The 20297-nt window shown below is 42.4% G+C and overlaps 1 protein-coding gene across 1 annotated transcript; it reads right to left on the bottom strand.

The window, feature by feature from the left end:
* Positions 1-3256: 3256 nt before the first annotated feature.
* LOC130166742 (beta-1,3-N-acetylglucosaminyltransferase lunatic fringe-like) lies at positions 3257-14223 on the bottom strand. Its single transcript, XM_056372483.1, has 8 exons — positions 13133-14223; positions 9092-9140; positions 8530-8632; positions 8283-8436; positions 7921-8006; positions 7665-7824; positions 7455-7540; positions 3257-5867 (listed from the first exon to the last, which is right to left on the bottom strand). The coding sequence occupies exons 1-8, from the start codon at positions 13499-13501 to the stop codon at positions 5801-5803; spliced, it is 1074 nt and encodes a 357-aa protein (XP_056228458.1). The 5' UTR covers positions 13502-14223; the 3' UTR covers positions 3257-5800.
* Between the last annotated feature and the right edge of the window lie 6074 nt (positions 14224-20297).

Here is a 20297-nt window from a genome sequence, read left to right on the forward strand (position 1 = left end):
CAGTCAAATACAGTATGCTTTACATCTGTACTTCTAATCCTCCTGCAATAAAGTTGTCAGTCTCAAAAGTAATATATGGAACCCATTCAAATTCATTTCCTGTCTTGTGGAAAGGTACTGCAATGTGATTAAGAAACATTATACATTCCTGAATCAGCTGTATGTGTATTTACCTTTTCTATATTCAAATGACAGCATGTACTAGTGCAAGCACATTATTCAAGAAACAAGATCTGTTGTACATCCATACCTTTATAATCTGTGAGGGGTGTGTGTGTGCAGCGGTACAGTGCAGTCAAAAGTAAGTCTCTCTGTGATGCAGGTTATTGTGCTCATTTTCACATTTTCCCTGACAGTAATCACACAGACAAGGTGTAAATTCTCAAATAATAAACCATTCTTTCCTGCTTTAAACCATAGAAGTTGAACAATATGCATCCACCGTATCCACAAGTACAAACAGAAAAGCAATTAAGTCATACAATGCTTGCTTACAGTCTTATGTTTATCGTTAGAATAAACTTTTAATTTTCCCCCTGGCAATTTAAATTTTTTTAATTCTTTTACTTTTATTTTATTTTACTTAATTTTATTTTTTTCATATATTGTTTTTCTTTTAAGTTTTTGTTAAACTGTATATTTGTTTGTATATCTGCTTGCTCTGATGAGCTGTTTACAACTTCCATGATTTTTCATATGTACACTGTTCAGTACATTTTCTATAAAAAAGGTAACAAATCAAAAAATATATATATATATAAATAAAAAATCACAGAGTCAAGGCTCAGGACATCAAACCTGTCACCTAAACATTCAACCTAGGCCTTGAACAGGTATTTTTGGGGGCGTGTCTGTTTGATTGACATGTCTGCTCTGCAATGATTGATGAGCTGACGAGGCAGGCCTGCAGGTCGGTCACCGGAGGAGGGCTTGTGACGTGTGCGCATCATATCTAATCAGTTGTGTTGAATTTTTATAATTTTTCTCAAATTTTGTCGGTGGAGGAAGAGTTTTGCACTGGCAGTTTTGCTGATAGTTGTTTAGTTTTAATGAGTTTTCGGTTCACAGTAATTATGGCTCGTTCTTCGGCACTAACAAACTGGAGAGATGCTGAAATACAGTTTTTTTTAGGTAAGTAAATGTTTATTTCTCGTCCCACAGTTTTAATGTGTATGATGCTCCCTAAAAGTGTGTTTTCTCTACGTGTTTTGACCGGAGAAGGGGAGACAGTTCACATCCACATTAATATTAGAGTTAATGTGACTTTCGGGAGCACTTTGCTAACCTAGCTAGCTAGCTAGCTAACGGATAACTTAGTGTTTGCTAAGCTAACCGTACCTGGTCCCAAACATGCAAACATTTGCAGGACAAGGATAAATATAGTTTAACAATTAACTCACTCTCATGTAATTAGAAAAAGTCAGTCGCTGATAGAAATTTCCTACATGCAGCAAAACATTCAGGTTGATCTCATTAACTTATTTTCTGTCTCCTGATCTCGCTGGTATCTTGTTGTATTGAGCACAATACACAATGTATACTAGAACATTATCTTGTAGGGGTTTGTCATTTAATACTGTAAATTCACACACAACAGTACTGAACGGAAGCAGATATTCATGCACCTGTCCTGACAGCTGGTATATGTGTGTGATTAACTGTGATCCACCATGTCTGAACTAAAGTGTTTGTCTTTTACTGTCATTCAAAGGAATCCACACTGAAAACTGAATGACTGGTGCCAACAGAAGGAGAACCTCAAAGTACAGACAAAGGAGACTGCATGGACGTCCTTAGTTATCAAATGGGCTGTGGTGATGATGATGATGATGATGATGATGATGATGCCAGAAAACCACTCACAGTTGAGCTTCCTCTGATGGGAGGACAGGCCACTACTTACCACTCAGTATCAAAACAAAAACTGGAAGAAAAGTAAAGTGAGTCGTCCTTTAAAGGTAACCGAGCCTTTTTCAAGTTTGAGCAGGAGCTGAACAAAAATCTGGCATGACTTTACAGTGTAGAATTTCAAACTGTCACTAGAGCTTTCTAGATGTCATTTCCAATCAAACCTGCACACACTGAGACCGAGCTTAACCTTCAGTCCAATAATTACTCGGTGAAGTTAGGATCGAGCCTGTGCAGAGATTCAACTGACACCGTGCTGCATGTGTAACTCTGCAGATTGTGAGTTGTTCTCCTTATGCACCATGAGTCAGTCTGCAAAGCTTTTCACAGAGGTGATCATGCCTGTCGTGCTATTTCTAGCGGTGCTAACCTACTTCTGAAAGGCAGAAACAACATTAGGGAAAAGAAGGCAGGTGGTAAACTTTGTTTGATTTACTGTAAATCGACCACTGAGAACAGATAAAGAAGACAAGTGGAAATATGGAAGTTGAAGCTCATGTATTGTAGAGAAGGGGGGATGCTGGATAGCACAACGCACATGCCACCTCAATTTTTGGTTTGATTTATTGACAATAATCTAAGATGTTTTGTGTTTAATAAATAAACACAAAACATCAAACTTCATTAAGGACTCAATGATAAATTCCTGGGCTTATTTCCATTGTTGCCCGTGGTGTTTCCTCTGTACTTTAACAATATGTCTGACCAGTGAGAAATGTTGAAATACCTTCTTTTCTTTTCTTTTCTTTTTTAACCATCATAATCACATTTTGATACAGTTGAATATAGAAACCAAACAGGTGCTTCAGGACAAGCAAGCAGCAGAGAACCACATCTACTTAACAAAACTCCCATTTTAGTCTTCGCTTGCTGCAGTAACACATGCAGCCAGCAGGTGTCACTGTCCACTCAACAGCATGTAAAACCTCAGAACAATTTTCTCAAATTCACTGCTGTGTGTTCAAGCGTTTGCCGGAGTGCTCCCTAAGGTCCTCTCAGTCCAACTTCTCTTGAGTATCCACTGGGAAAGAGGCCATAACGCACGCACACACAGTGGCATGCAGTCGGCTAATCTTTTGGTTCTGACTTTATCTCTGCAGGGCCTTGTGTATAGCTCAATCAGATAAGGGGCCTACTGTTGTTTCAGTGTGTTTGTGAGTGGGTGGGTTTGTTGGTGGACTTCTGTGTGCAGAGGGAGAGGGAGGGTGTGGGGGGTGGGGTCTCCAGACAGGAACCCAACAGCTCATAAACAAGGCCAGAGTTGAAAGGTCGAGGCTGTGTCCTTTATAACCCCATTTAAAATCCCCCAAAGTATTCCAGCACACAGTCTCACACAAAAAGGAAAACATTGACCAAAAACAGTTTTTATTAACTTCAGCCATAACGTCTACAGACAGTCCAGATACTGGAGAGAGCACGTACGCTTCGGAAGCAACGGTTCATCATATACATTCACTTAACAAGGGACAGAATTTTAACTTAATAACTTTCATTCAGTTACAAGAACTGCTTTCAATGCACAGAAAGATAGAAGACGACCCAACATGAGTCATTTCTCAATAAAACCTCAAAGGGGATAATATCTTTGTTACACTGCTATAACGTTTCAAAAGCAGTCGCATCATCTACAACCATAATCCACCCATTTAAACGGATAAAGACGGGTGACATATACTGTGTTTTGAAGAATGTTTTGTAAGAGAGGCCTCACTAGTTCATACAGAGTTGTTAAAGGAATAGTTTGACGTTTTATTGGCTTTCCTGCGGAGAGTTATATGAGAATATTGATACCACCCTCATGTCTGTACAGTAAATATGAAGCTACCACCAGCAGCCGCTTAGCTTAGCTAAAGATTGGAAACGGGAGGAAATTGCTAGCCTTGCTCTAAAAAATAATCTCACTAATTAACATAACATAACAATAACAACATCTTTTTTGTTTAATCTGTTAAAAAAAAAGTGTAAAAAAACATGTATTTATAGTTTTACAGGGAGTCGTTTTGGACAGAGCGGGCTAGCTTCATATTTAACGCACAGATGTGAGAGGTATCGATCTTTTTCTCTAACTCTGCAAGAAAGCAAATTTGTCAAAATGTCAAAACTATTCCTTTGATTTTCTTTTATCAAACGATGACTCGCAAACAGCAGAAATGAAACAGCAAAGTGCTCAGTCATACAGTCATGATAACATACTTCAGAGACAGGGTAATACTGAACTCTGATCAAATTACACTTCAGATAAGGAGTCTGGATTCTATGAGATCATCAAAATGTGTTTTTTTTTTCTTTTTGGCTTCATAATGATGAATGATTGATCCTGCGCTGTGTTTCTGTCTCTGATTGCTTCGCTTCATCCACCAACCGCAACAGTCACATGCACTGAATCCAAACCGGTCAACACTGGAGCATGAGGAGGTGCAGGGTGTTTGAGGATGTGAGGAACAACAGGTCTTTCAGTGGGATTGCCGACGTTCGAACCAGTCTTCTTATCGCTGTCCGTCTGTTTGCAGGTCCAACACTTACTGGATGGATTACCACTGAAGTTGGTACAAATGTTTCTGGTCTCAAGAGGATGATTTGGTCACTGTGGTTATATCCCCTGACTTTTCCTCTAGTACAGCAACGTGATCGAATGTACCACTTATTCAACACTTTAGGTAAAGAATCATTTCAGTTCATCACAACAGTCTCATTTCAGCTGTTCTGTGCAGCATTTCTATTAGTAACTATTCTCTTGGGGCTAGAAACATGAGCGGTGAGATGATCATACAGGTTTTATACAAACAGCAAGGTTAAACAAACTTACTTGAAGGAGAAAACAAAGAAGAACTTCAAGTTCTTGGTCCAACTTCTCTGCTTAAGAAAGTCGCTTGCACACATCTTTCCTGGTCAAGATTATCATGACATTTCACGTGTTCACTTTCAGTTCTACCTCCAAATCAGATTTAGATAATCAGATTTTTTTTTTTTTCTTTTTAACTCAACATTTTGAGAAGTAGGCCTTTTCAAATTCTTGCCAAGGCTTAGATGAGAAGACTGATAAACATCTCATGCCTGTACTGTAAACATGAAGCTGGAGCCAGCAGCTGATTAGCTGACAAAGACTGGGAACAGGGGGAAACTGCTAACCTGGCTCAGTCCACAAGTAACAAAACTGCCTGGTAGCTAAACCTCACTAGCTCAACATGTTATCTTACTTGTTAAATCCCTGTTAAAAAAAGTGTTTGTGCTCATGTTTCTTGTCCCGTCTGACTTCGTTGTAGCTGTGGTGGCCAAAAATAAAAAAAAACAAAAAACAAGCCGCAATAGACCAGAGTTACCCTCTATGCCTTAATATCATATGCTAACATTAGCATTAAGCTGGATGCACAATTGAGCCAGAGCACATCTGAAGCTAACAAACAGGAGCTGAAACTGAGAGGACAACTGAAGCTGAATGTCAGGATTAGACAGAAGAAAGATGAGACAGGTGTGACAGGCGAAGCTCTACGTTCGCAGCTGAGATGTCCATTCTTACACATGGCTTTTCCTCTCACACCTCCATCAGGCCAAACTTTACATGTTCTTTCTTCAGGATCTAAGAATAACAAAGATGTTTCTCCATTTCTCATCCATTCACGGATTTGGACTTTTCGTCGTCTTCTCTTGTAGCAGTTTTTGGCCTTTTGACACCATTTAACGGTTCACAGGGTCAGAGTTCAGGTGTCAAACTAATGCTAGTGGTACTCGTTCCTAAAAAGTCAGTCTGCCCCTCAGACAGCTGTGGGAGTGTTTTGGAGATTCTCCAGGAGTCAAGAGGAGGGCAGCTTGTTCACTTTATATTTTTTTTCTTTCAGACATTTACTCCTTCTCCTCGTCAGTCCATCCCTCCCTCTTTGTCTCGAGAAGGCTGTTAAAGTCGCCGGGGGCTGGGGCACCAAGGAGTGTCTGGGTACAACAGACAATGGACAGACCTGAACCTGAGAGAGAGAGGGAAATGAGTGTCACAATGCCTGGAAGCCGCCAACTGGGGATTTCAAAATAAAACAGTGAATACAATTAGTCCACACACACACACACAACACACACACACACACACACACACACACACACACACACACAGACACACACACACACACACACACACAGACACACACAATGAACAAAGCCAGGAAACTTGTCATAGTAGTAAAACATACAAATCCGAAGCGCTTACATAAAGAGGAATTGTAGTACACGACTAAAGACTAACGCTTTTCCTGAAACAGACTGAGCAGCTGTAGCAATGTGTTAAATATATATTATATTATGTATGTATATATATATAAACACAATATACTGTATGTACTGAGTGTTTCTTTTCCATGAACCCATCCACAAGTAGGTCAGCAAACTTATTTCATTATCTGCAGCCCTCCCTCCCACCCTGTAGGCACACTGCCATCAGTGTCTGTTTACGTTATACAATAATGACAATTAGCCCAATTCAATACACAATGATACAATTACTGACCAGAGGATGAAGAAGAGAAGGGGGACAAAGAAAGAAAAATCCCCTTAATGTCAGGAAGAGATACGATAAGATCACTTTGTGTTTTATCCCTTGTGTTGTTTTGTTGGCCTGTAATGTCAGCGTGAATGCTGTTCCTCTCAGTGAAGTTTTATAGCCTCTGTACTGTAAATATTCACAGTGAAGGCGACCTTTTGTGTTACACTGAGCTTCACAGACTGCTTCTTTCGGACAGACCCCAGGCCTCTGGGTCTGTATTCACAGGCTACATCAAACTTTCAACTTTATTTTTCATTAGCATGTAACATTTGATCCAAAGATCTAAAAGATAAAGATAAAGATAAACCTAACTCTTTGAAATAAATATATGTGAATATGCAAGTCCCCAAATGGGGTTTTATCTTTGCTAATTAAATGGAAACACAATCTAGTCTCTAACAAAAATCACCAATAGAGAATAAGAATATCATAATCAATCCAAAGCTGTCAAACAAACTGTTAAAAAAACTGCTGAGTCTCGAAGAGGAACTGATTTTACACATCAAGTCTGTACACAGGTCTTACCACTAAATATGTAAAAAGTTCTATTAAGCCTTTTAAGGCTCCAGAGGGGGCTTCACTGGGTCTGATAAATTGCCTCAAGTAATGGCACTCAGTGGTGGTCAAATTGCATTGTGGGTAATGTTTTGGAAGGAATAGGAATGGTTGGAGTAAAAAAAAAAGATGACATCTCTGCTTCTGGCGTATCAAGTTTGATGACTTTTTAAACTCCGCATCTTTAGATCAAGATAAAAATTGGTGCTGTACTATTTTAATTTAATAATCATAGTCCATTAACCACAGAGGAAAATAAACAGGGACTCCAGATACTCCTCAGAGTCAGTGATGTATTGTGTATGTGTGTGTGTGTGCGTCCGTCACAGTAGCTTTGGTTAAGCCCATTTCCCTTCTGCGGATATTCAACATTCTTTGTATTATGTTCCTTACTACATAATAAAGCAACAAAATGGCCTGACTCTACACGTCGTCATGCAGCGTCAACACACTCCTATTTTACCTTGTAGGATCTTCATTCACTGAGAATGGTCCATTCACGTTGACAGTGTTTCTGCTGCTTTCCACAGTCCCGTAGCTGAGAGTCACCTGACAGGAAAAAACAAACAAGTGCAATGTTGCTTAGAAGATTTTTTCTGTAGTGGCAGAGAGATAATTGCTGTGGTGTTATGTCTGTATATCAATGTGTGTGTGTGTGTGTGTGTGTGTGTACCTGGTTGTGTATGTCAGACACCAGCCCCAGGTTCTCCAGGTGGGAGTGGAACAAAGCCGAGCGGATGAGGCTCACACCGAGCAGCGCCTCCACGATGTAACCGACGGTGCAGTCGTCGGGGAGGCGAATGTGCTCAGCTGTCGCCATGAACGTGCCATCGCTGGCCAGAGGGAGGAGCAGGGAGCGTGAGGAAGGTGAGATTTGATTACATACTGTAGAAAAAAGTAAAACATAATTCATCTAAATGAGAGTTTACCTCGCCCAGGGTTTCATCTTGAGAGCGAGACCGCGGCTCAGACAGAAGCCTGCTCCTCCTGTGGCGAACCAGAAACGCACCTGCTTCTGCAAAACAAAGGCGCACGTACACCCCGTAAATAAAAGTGTATGTTGTGCATCGGCCTCGGCACCAGTGCTCTCAGTCAGTTTAGAGTCAATATAGATCTGTGGGTATCTGAGGTCAGGAGGAAACCACAGCTGATGTTTCTTTGATCACTTCTTAGGTTTCAAGACATGAAGCATGTTTCAGTTATGGAACAAGGACAGAGGCTGAGAACCCCGATCGGCAGATTTAGATCTAAAGCAGTCTGGGTAGTTGCGAGGATAATCATATGGAGTTACCATTTCAGCGGTGCCAAGCTTCTCCGTAGCCTCTATCGGGCGTTCGAGGCTGGGCCGGCCGAGGTAAACGTCCTGGGCGTGACTGTACTGAGACAAGAGCTTCAGGAGGGAGTCGACGTTCACGTAGTTATCGTCATCGACGTGACAGAACCACCTGCGACACACGATGCGTAGAGTTAGTAAAATGCTCTTTGAGTATGTTGAAGGCAGTTTACGTGGGTTACTGTTTGTGCGGACTGTGTCTTACTTCTTGCCAGAGTTAATAAAAGCGTCGTACTCCAGAGCCATTTTACAGGAGAGAGCCTGACGATTGTGGGCCGCTGAACAGTTGGTGTTGATCAGATGAGCTCCTGATGATCAATAACAGACAGAAATGACCAGTCATGACACAGTAATTGTAAGAAAAGAAAGAGAAAATGATTTGTTCAGAAGCAAGGAAGCTGTTTGGATTCCTTTATAACACGACTGCTTGAAAACAAATAATCAGGAAACAATAAATTTCATAGTTGCACATTTTTCCGCAATGACTCGTACAATGTGTCTGATAGTGAAAAGAATACCTCATTGAAAGTAAAACAATTCCATGAGTAAGATGAGGAAAGGCTTGTTGATTAAACTGAAGTGACTTCCTGCACTTCATGGAAACATAATATTGCACAGTCAGCAGCCTGGTTCCTGCTTTCCTGCCTCTCGCACTGCAGATAACACTGCTGCTACTCAGCGAAACTGCTCGGCGTGTGTGTGTGTGTGTGTGTGTGTGTGTGTGTGTGTGTGTGTGTGTGTGTGTGTGTGTGTAAGCACGCACTCACCCATCCTTTTCCTCAGGTCCTTGTCCTCTCCATCAGTGAACACGTACGTCTGTGGAAAAAAAAAGAAACAAAACCTTCATGTTATTCCAGGCACTTTTCACTGACAGCAGGGAAACAAAAACACCATCACACAGACGCTCCTGCTGCTCCACCATCATTGTTCATGGGTTTTTGTTTATAATCTCAGGTGAGGCTCCACCTGCTTCCTCGGTGATACACAGCACACGGCGGCAACAAGCACTGCTGATCCTGGATGAAGGCCAGAACAAAAGGTAAGCACCCAATCTATCAGCAACAGAGCAGCTGGTCACAATCCTGTAGCTGTGTGTGTGTGTGTGTGTGTGTGTGTGTGTGTGTGTGTGTGTGTGTGTGTGTGTGATAAGTGACGGGGTTGAGGGTCACTGCGTGCTCAGGAAGCCGCATGGACCCCATAACTTTCCTCAGGAAGTAAACACACACCCTGGGTGCACATAGGGAGCACTCTGTAAATAGTCTGTTGTTTCGGCTCTGAGCTCCAGGACAATAGATTTGAAATGAGACAATGACAGACATGTTAAAGTGCTGACTTTCAGCTTTAACGTGAGGCTGTTTACATCTATACTGATACTTTTTTACACACAGTCCCCCAATTTTAGCTTAATGCAGCAGGACAATGACCCTCACCTGACGAAAAGAGATTCTGTGGCCAAACAGTGACACAAAGTGCAGCTAGGGCATGATGGGAATTTCATTATTTTTGCTCATACTTAGTCATAAACCAAATATGGGACAAGCTGTGACCTGATGATTGCGCTGGATGAAAATTTAATCACCAAAGTTGTTACAATTCTTCCCGAGGGGGACATGAATGTTTGCAATAGATCTCATGTCAAGCGGTCCAAAAAGAGATGTCAGTGTGGACCACGTCACCATCATGGCTGAAAACACCCTGGACTTCTTGCTTGACACTGGGCTAAATTTGTCTGAAAAGTGAAGGGGTTTTTTAGACATCTAGTTTATGTGGATTTGTTGTTTCCACAGAATTTCTATCACTATATTTAAATATTTAGTTCAGTCCTGCTTCTCAATGAAATATAGTTATGTAAGTGCTGTTAAAACAATGGCTTCATTTGAGTCCACGCCTTTCACTTTCAGTCGCAGACGCAGCAACATTCGACTTCTGAATAAACAGATCGACAGTGTGCTGCTGCGGTCCAGGTCTGGCAGAGCATCATCAGCGACGGTCCGCTGATGTTTGTGTCTTGTAGCCTTCAGACATTAACTGAGTGTAAAAGACCCGACAGCAAGTAATAAAAATAATGACTTAATTCTCAGTTTGTGTTAACTTGTCTTTTCACTTTCTGTCCCCCTAAAAGATCTATACTTCCTGCACTGTTCATCTGATGTGGTCGTAAGCGCACTGAAGTTACAGCAAAAAGTCAGCACTTTGAAGTCAAAGTCTTTGTTTCATTTCGAATCCAAATGTTGTGCAGAAAGATCAGAGCAACAAAAAAAAACTGACTTCACTGCATGCACTGCTCCAGTCAAAAGACAAGGCTCAGAGGGTTTCCACTTTGCAACTCACTTGCCATGCAGCACAAATTCAATAATAAATCTTTGGTCCAAGTACTGTGTGATCACATCGTTGCCTGTGGTAGAGAGAGAGAGAGAAAGAGAGAGAGAGAGACTGGAAAACACAGGGGGAGAGTCCAGCCAGCTGTGAGTTTTTGTCAGTCTTCTTTTTTTTCCCACTCTGAGCCTCTTAAGCCTCTTGAGAGCAGTCAGCTTCTGCAGCGCATGAATGTTTGAGTGTGTGTGTCTGTGACACCAGTGTATGCTAAGCTGGGAGTGGGGGGAAGGACAGGGAGGGAAAATGTGGTTTTGAGAGGTGGGGGGTGGGGGGGGGGTCGCCAGGAGTTGAACTTTACAACACAGGAAACGGCAGCAACAACAACCACCACCGAGGCAGGAGAAAGTGATGTGGGCGTGTGTGTGTGTGTGTGTGTGTGTGTGTGTGTGTGTGTGTGTGTGTGTGAGAGCGCGCACATGTTTACTCTTGTGATCAGACACATTTTTAACTTCCCATGAGAAATCTGGTGAGTTCCCAGGGCATCTGTGTGTGTGTGAAGGTAACACTGTGAGAATGTGTGTGTGTTGCTGTATTTCCATTACTCAGCAGTCCTACAGTATAGAGGTGTGTCTGGGAAACAGGTAGAATTACACACACCTGACCGTGAGAGCAGATGCAGGAATGCGTCACACACACACACACACACACACACACACACACACACACACACACACACACACACACACCAGCTGATTTCCCCTACATTTAAGCTGTATTTACATGGCAACAGTCTGGGTGCAGCATGAGATGAGACTTGAATGAGTCCTTCCTCAAACACTGAGGTTTAAATGGAAATCAGAACGACCGCTGAGCGATCCACAGTCACGTCTGCATTCGATTAGGAGCTTTGAAGACGCTGGGTGCAGTTTACCACAGTCCCATGTGTTTTATAGCAACAGATTCATCTTTGACTCAGCCACCACTGTGATTCAGACCAAAAAGCTGTCTCTCCATCTGCTTTGATCTCAAATATTTATCTGTGAGGCTGTACGACCCAAACTCTCCCTGCACCAACATCTCCCTTTTCATCTCCAGTAGTCATGTTAAATCTCAGGACTCCACCTGGAAACGATGGTTTCCAACATGATCAGGTTTAGAGTTGCAATGATTACTCAGTTAATTGAAAATGAACCAGCAACAAGTTAGATAATCTAGTAGGGAATTCTTCAAGCAAAAATGACAAAAAAATTCACTGTTTCCAGCTTCAAAAACATGAACATTTTCTGTTTTTTCACTCTTCTCTGATGGCACACTGGGTATCTTTGGGGTTTGGGCTGTTGGCAGGATGAAAAAGGATATTTGAAGACATCACCTCAGGCTCTAAAACTGAAATATGAGCAAAAATGTTCATCTGCAAAGTAGCTACCATCGTCAAATAAATCTGGTAGGGGAAAAAAAAAAAGATAAAAGATTTCATGTAGTGGAGAAGAAGCAGAAAGTTTAAGGAAGTGGAAATTCTCAAGCCACGTACAAACAAATTTGTCACTTTCACCTCTGAAACAGACCACAAATCACTCTGAAATTCAACTTCTGTGAGTTCAAAGCCGTGGCATGTCAGTTCATATGATGTTTGAAGCTGTGTTTTATGATGCAGAGCTCTGCACGGCGATGCCAGTCTGAACTACAACTGAAAAATTGTTTTTGTCTTGAAGTAAATCTGCATGCATCTCACTGAGTCAACTTGATGAAATCCAGGGTTCATTCATCCGTCTACAGCCCTACAGTACAGTCTTTCCTCTTCATGTCCCCTGCTTGTGTCATGTCAACATGTTAGCAGCAGCGTGGTCGGCCTGTTAACCCTCAGATCTCCCATCTCATACATAACAAAGGCCTCTATCTCAGTTTTACAATGCACTGGCTGGCTGGATCAAAGAGCCACTGGACCCAGTCACATTACAGGGGGTTTACAACTTACTTGCAATTGCAGTAGGAGATGAAGGAAACATTTAGGATGCCACTTCCCTTACATAGGAACTCTTAACACAGGATAATACTTTGCATGAGGCTGGATAATGTGACTTTGAGCTCTGATCTTAAATGATCAGCACAGGTCTGGCGTGAAATACTGAGTAGCAGACAAGCTCTCCTTCATGTGACCCTTCACCACCTGATAAATCACATTAACACACGATCTCAGTGAACCATCTGGTATCCTGTTTTTTATCCCATTGTGTCATCAGGGGTTGCACAAAATAACATATTATAAAGGCTCCTGATTGTTCACTGTCTGAAGGGTTTAGACCCCAGAATGAAGCGTGCAGTAGTGTATGTCTCTTCAGGTTTCTAACAGCTGCAAAAGTCATGTTCAAATCAGCTTTTTGTTTATTTATCACAACTTTAGGCCTGTTTAATCTCTCACGTTGTCTTGTAAGAAATTTAGCTTTTTCTTCCAGTGACAGTCATCAAGTATCCCACAACACGCCTTGGCTCACCTGTTGCATGTTTCTGGAGATCCAGGTGTCCAGCAGCAGCTCCAGTCTCTGCCGGTGATACCTCCCCGTTGTCTTCACCGCTATGAACACGTCAGAGGGGGTGAGATGCTCCACAGGTCCCGGCGGAGCGCTGCTCCGCAGGGGGCCGCTTATCGCTCTCCTCTCCCGGGTCAGTCTCCTGAAGTACGCCGAGAAAACTTTTCCGCTCGCCGCTGCGGCTGGAAGCTCCTCCGGGTCTCCGCTGCCCGGGTGTCCGACAGTGACGACGAGCATCCCGGTCACGAGCAGACAGGTGACCGCGGCGGCAGCGGCGCGGGGTCCCGCCGCTGAGGTGAAGGTGCTTTTTGTTTCCCCGGTGGGTTTCCACATTGTGACTGTGAGGACGGTTTTACAGCTTCGTTCATTGACAAGAAAACTGTTCCCTCCAGTTCACAACATTTCCTCTCTGCAGACACAAGTCATAACTGTGTTACAGTCACTTCTCGTGGGTGACCTCCCACTATTTGACTCGCTGCCTTATTTTACACTGAGGTTATAAACTCCACCGGTGGGCGGGACGGGCCAGCGTTGATCCAATAGCCGGTTTAAGCGCTTGGTGTGGGCGGGGTTAACCAGCAAAGAGGCGGCCATGTGGATCTCCACATGGCAGTTTGAGACACTGACTTTTGGAGGTGGGGGGGCCTTCACTTTCTCTTTCAACTTAAAGAAACTAGTTGCGATCATCCTGCTACTTTAGGTGCTGTGGTCCTGTTTTAACATGCAGTGCATCAGGTGATCTCTCTCTCCAATTGGAAAATCAACAAATTCAAATCAAGAATTCCCACTTCCATTTATGTGCAATAAAACAAATGAACACATAGAGGCTTATACTCATGGAGACCAGGTGATCCCATCACCACACTTATACAACTCACTATATAACCTACTACAGCATTTTCATCCTTATAGTTTCCCTCATAGTATTTCTTTCTTTTGCTGCCTTTACTTTTAACTTTATTGTTGTTTGAACTTTTTTTTAGTCTACCGGTATTTCTAAATGATCTCTAAATGATGCACCTGAAATTTTGTTGCCGTAGACGATGACAATAAAGCTTTGTTGAATATCATGGACGGATGACGCATGACCTGCATTCTTCCAAAAGATATTCCCTCATAAATCATCCCGTGGTCCCTTGAGCCCTGTATGGAAACATCTATATTAGTAATGTTTGTGACTAATTTATTCAGTCTTTTCCTTTAATTTATCATCTGTGTGTGTGTGTGTGTGTGTGTGTGTGTGTATGTGTGTGTGTGTGTGTGTGTGTGTGTGTGTGTTTAGAAATATTTTAAAGGCTACACTGAATTGGACAAAATCTAACAGCAAATCTCAGGTTCTTAACGGGGGTATGTGCATAATATTAGCCTTTACCTCACAGCAACCTTCCTAACGCCACTAGGATTAAAATGTAAGTGTTGTAATGTGTAATTTAAATCAGACCATTACAGACATTTTGAGTTACTGAGGATGAAAGCAGCAGTTCTCTTTGCTGGAAAGCAACATGCCTCGAGTTCCTCTGTGCGAACGCCTGGTGGGTCATTCTCCAAGTAGACAGATGTTGAAAAAGACCGTGACATCGGAGTGTGTGTAGTGCTGCCAACTGCACACACACGCGCGCACACACACATACACAAACAGGAGACTGATGTGCCAAACGGCCAGGTTGCCAGATCCACCAACCATCTGAGGAATGTCTCCTCTAATAATGTGTGGTGTGTCTGTGCTGCATATCTGTGCTGATCCCTCAAGCAAAGTCAGTATAATATTACATTTTAGAAAATATACAAATGCCTCAACAAGACTATGAGTCCATTTAGGACATTTAGAGAGAAAAAATGAGTGCCATCAAGCATGATAATGAGGTTATAGAACAGCACAGCATTGAGTTGAGACTGTGACACCTTGAAAAACGATTTCAATTGACGTATGTGCTCCGGATGAAATCATAACAGCAACTGAGCTGGGATATCAACAGCTATACTGTGCATGAACACTTAGTTTCACTGTGTTATATTAACTCACTGAGCACTTTATTAGGAACACCTGTTCACCTTCTTATTCGTACAATGATCATGTAGCAGCAATCCATTGTATAAAACTCCTGCAGATAAAGGTCAGGAGCTTCAGTTAATGTTCACATCAAACATCAGAATGGGGGAAAAAATGTAATCTCAGGTGGATCAGAAGACCTCGTCAGGTCCCACTCCTGTCAGGACTCGGAGGCTGCAGTGGACACAGGCTCAACAAAACTGGACGTTGAAGACCGGAAAAATGCAGCCTGGTCCGATAAATCTCGCAGATGGTGAGCTCAGAATTTGGCGTCAACAGCATGAATCCATGAGGTCAACAGTCCAGGCTGGTGGTGGTGTCGGTGTAATGGTGTGGGGAATGCTATCTTGGCACACTTTGGGCCCCTTAATACCAATCAGTCACGGTTTGAGTGCCACAGTCTATCGGAATATTGTTGCCGACCATGTGGCCACAATTTATCCATCCTCTGATGACTTTGTCCAAATTGATAATGCTCCATGTCACAAAGCAAAAGTCATCTCAAACCAGGCCTCCCCAGTCACCAGATCTCAATCCAATAGAACAGCTCTGGGATGTGGTAGAACAGGATATTGGCAGCTTGAATCTGCAGCTGACAAATCAGCAGAAATGATGCAATCATGTCAACATGGACCAGAATCTCAAAGGGAAGTTTCCAACATCTTGTGGAATCCATGCCGCGAACAACGGAGGCTGTTTCGAGAGCAAAGGGAGGAGCTACCCGGTATTAGTATGATGTTGCTAATGAAGTGCTCAGTGAGTGTAGTTGAAAGCTCTGGAAATATCAGTTTTGCCCATGTAGGCTATGTATTGCTAATACACTGCAACATACCTTTACAAACATCATAACATACAATTACTAAATCACATCCTGTGTTTTAATGCCACCACGAAAAACTTTCCAATGTGTACTTTCCTTTTTATGTGACAAGACACTAAAGCTTCTCAATACTGAAACTTAACATCTGCCAATGTGACTAAACATTTGTTGAATTTGACCCTTTTTATGCTGCAAGGAAATCTTTTTACAATGTTTAATGATGATGTTTAAGTGGCCTTATATTTTGCAAGATGTAGGGGAAATTATTGGTTTGTTTTCTTAAACCCTGAATGTCACACCACCCATTTGATCTCACACAACTGAATCATCAGTTGATGGTTTCAGATACTATTCTCGGAAACAGTTGGCTATATTGCAGTTGAATGTATGGATTTCGGTTAGAAGTGTTTTTCCTTCTGACCTTTTCAAAAACTTGGGTAGGCAGATGTGTTGCTTTCAGTTAGTTACTTCTTCTGTTTTCCAAACGCAATTATCTGAGTTCAAGTCTGTGAAAAGCAATGAGTCTGATGCCAAGTAAATGATCAGAAACATGAATGTCTGTATGAATTGTGTCAACCTCATGGTGGCGCTAAGGGTGATAATCAAAGGATCGCCAAAGTCACTGGGATACATCATCTGGGAACCATCAATGTCCGTACAAAATCTTGTGCCAATCCGTCCATTAGGGATGTGCTAGCAGGTTAGCTTGGGGCTTGCCCCGGCCCGTCTCGTCACTTTCCGATAGCGACTCACTGTAGCTTCCGCCCTGAAGCCTTAGTGCAGGTAAGAAGGCGTATTATAACTTCTCGTCCTGTAAAAGCAATGACGGCTGAAGCTCTTGTCCAGCGACAGTCACCACCACCTGTGTGAAAGAAACCAAACTTACATATAGCCCCTTCAATGCTATTTCACTTAATAAATGTGTATCTTGCTCTTGGTGCCACGCCTCTTACACTTCTCCTATTTGAACAAGTACAAACAGTGGTAAGAATAAGAATAGGATGTGATTTTTGGCTGAAAAGGGGTTTTGTTTCAGCATTTCTTATCACAGGGGAGGCAGATTTCCTGCGCCGCATGACATAAAGAGGAAACACTGCTGATAACTTAAACAAACAGACACATATTGAGAGAATCAAAGGCAGACAGCAGAGCCATACCTCTCATTATTTCTTCTTCTTCTGTCTGTCTTTGTTATAAAAACCTCCTCATCCCCTGCCTTCAAGAGTAAGAGCGGCTCACTGCCTTCACTTTCATCATTCATTTCATCAAACATTCAGATCATGTAGAGCCACAAACGCTGAACCTGCAAACGCACCCACAAAGTTACACCCCCCCCCCCTATTTATGAAGGCTTTCATTTCCTCTCAAACCATATCAGTGAAGCCACAGTGTGAGCATGAAGCTGTGTTTGTGTGCGCCAGTGTGTATCTGGATAACTTTGCGGTTGTGTGAATGGATGTGGACTGAAGAATCTGTATTTATACTCTTCTCAGGAGCTGCGTATATTTGTGTGCACTGCTCTCTTTTCCCTTTTGTCAGTGTGTTTACAGCAAAGTGGTGGTTCTCTGTGGCTCAGTGTGGGTTTGATATGTACAACTGAAACTTACAAGGACAGTCTAGCTTCATACAGTTCCTCCCTCTCTTTCTCTTTCATCTGTAGAAATCCCCTCTGCTCACCCCCCCTACCCCCTAGCATAATCCCCTTGTCTTTGATTTCTGCCCCTAAAATCTCCCTCCTCTCTGCCCTTCTCTCCTTGTTTTCCCTCTCTCCTTGCTTTCTCCTCTCTTGTTTCATCTTGTCAATATGTTGCAGGATTCAGAGTGCAAGGTCACAGTTTTCCAAGCCTCAAGTTGGGACTTTTCCCCCGTTTCCTCTCACTCCTCTAACTCCCGCACTCACATTAAAAAAAGAAAACATTCATGAGCTTTTAAATTCCCTTTCATCTCCACGTTTAGATTAATAGAAGATCAACTCCTGCTTAAATGTGGTTACTCCAGTGAAAAAAAAGAGAAAGTGTAGAGCTTTGTGATTGTGAGTGGGAAGGAGAACAAACAACAAGGAAGTTTTCCTCCTTTTTTCTTGCCGGAGCGAGGGATCGCTCTCAGACCACATCTAGAGGAGGAGAGGAGGGAAGGAGCGAGGGAGGGAGGGAGGGGGCGAATGATCAGGGCTAGGGGGGAGAGAGAGGAGAGGAGCTTTGTGGCTATCGTGGCGTCAGTCACGGTTTCAGGGGATTCTGATTCACAATGTGATATTGATTAAAGCTTTTCTCTTCTCAGAAAAAAAGACACGAGGATCAGGAAACAATTAATCTGCTTGTGCATTTGTCCCTGTGTGTGTGTTTAAAGAAATGCTTCAATGATAATCTGTCTTTTGAGCATTTGAAAGGTGGCTTTGTAGCCTCTTTGCTTGTGCACAGCAGCTGTAGTCACCTTGGATTCACAGCAGCTAATATCGAGTCTAATCAAGAGCAAGAATAACATCAGGGGGAAAAAAAACTTGCCAAAGAACCCATTTCAACTTCTCAAACTACTCCTGCAGCATAATCCTACTCTCTGCTCTCAGTCCATCAGTATGCACCAATGGGGTAAAGTGGAAAACTGCCAGAGGCTTCAGACCTCTAGAGACACAAAAGCTTTAGGTGCACTGTGTTTTTGTTGGCTTTTAGCCATGCTACCATGCTGGCTCCATGGTTGGCAATGTCACTTTGTCCTTTCACCACTTTTGTGGATTGAAAATTGTTTGAATGTTTGAAATTTGTGACTGCATAAAATGCCTCAACAACTACTGGATGGATTATATGTCTACAAACTCAGACTCACTTTAAATGGATCACTGGTTTCTGTTCAGTGAGTATGTGGATCGATTCTTTCCAGCATTTTGATTGATAATGTCATTCATAAGTAGACATGCTGACCTTTTCTACTGTAAACATTGAATGCCATTACCCTGTATTTTCCTCTTCCTTTTTTCAAAACGTATATTGTTTTACTGGTGGATACTGTTTTAGTTATAATTTAGTTATATTTATTCTTGCCTTGATCCTTGAATTTTTGTGGTACACTCACAAACCTACTTATTTATCATATAAAGCATCCACTGCGATATGACAAGCTTATTCTGTTATTAGGATAAAATATATGAATGGAATTCATGTTACTCTCAACATTGGGAGTCTGCAATTATCCAACTGTATTGTATCTTTTTTTGTGTTTATTTTGGTTTAGCGAAATTGAAGAAAATAAATAAATAACTTTGTAATAACTTTGGTGATCCCCTGAGTTTTCCTCAAAGAACCACCATCAGTTCAAAAATGTAAATTGTTCAATAATTTGGTTTATGACCAAATACCTACAAGACCAATGTCATTTCCACCAGCCTCAGCTGTAGCTATGAATTTACTGTAGTGCTGATCAGCGAATTTAAACATGCTAAACAGATGGTGAACATGAAAAACATTATACCTGCTAAATATCAGCGTGGTAGCATGTTAATGTGAGCATTTAGCTCAAAGCACCATTCCTTGAAGTACAGCCACAAAGAGCGGCTAGCAGGGCTCAGTGTGACCTTTTACCTTGACCCTAACCGGCCTCACTCCTCCTGCCTAAACCTGACCAATGAAACCAGTGAAGGCAACGATCATTAGCCAATCAGAGGCAGTGTAGGGCGGGGCATGTCAACTCTACGGTTGAGTTCGTAAGTTTACAACCTACTGCTGTAGCATGGATAGCTAATCGGAGGATAAAATCAAAATGAAGGAAAAGCGTATTGCAATTTTTGGGGCAAACCACCGACTAAAGCCCTAAAACCAGCTCCACCAGCATCGTTTTCGTTTGGTTGTAATTTTTCCACAGAGACGAAGACTTCCGGAGAGTTAGCGTTAGCACCGCTAAGGAGCATGTTGCTAACAGGTATCAAGCTAGGACTGACATGGCGGCATTTGAGGAGCTTCTCCAGCCACACAAGTTCAACTTTCCGGCCAGACGTTTTGGGAAAGAAACGTTCAACCGTTCATTTACACCAACTTAATTTGCCAAATGGAAGTGGCGTCATTACGTGGCGGAGTGTGGTCGGTTTTTGTGTGTTTTGTTTGCGTGAAGAGGCAGCAGAGGGAAACCGGTTGATTCGGTGCCCCTTCACCTCCCCGAGGAGCTGGACCCAGGCCGTCCTGACCGCCAGCTCAAAATGCCAGGCGATGTCACCAGAGAGTCTCGTGTCACAGTTCAAGATGAAGCAACATGTCTGTCTAATATCCATC

Source organism: Seriola aureovittata, chromosome 3 (assembly GCF_021018895.1).
Source record: "Seriola aureovittata isolate HTS-2021-v1 ecotype China chromosome 3, ASM2101889v1, whole genome shotgun sequence".
In the NCBI taxonomy this organism is placed as follows: Eukaryota; Metazoa; Chordata; class Actinopteri; order Carangiformes; family Carangidae; genus Seriola; species Seriola aureovittata.

Bases quoted from the DNA above. Each gene is read 5' to 3' on its own strand.
- LOC130166742 (XM_056372483.1), bottom strand. From the start codon at position 13,501: ATGTGGAAACCCACCGGGGAAACAAAAAGCACCTTCACCTCAGCGGCG. The intron at 8,437-8,529 runs GTAAGACACAGT...CGTGTGTCGCAG, and splicing joins TTTATTAACTCTGGCAAGAA to GTGGTTCTGTCACGTCGATG. The intron at 7,541-7,664 runs GTACACACACAC...TTTTCCTGTCAG, and splicing joins TGTCTGACATACACAACCAG to GTGACTCTCAGCTACGGGAC.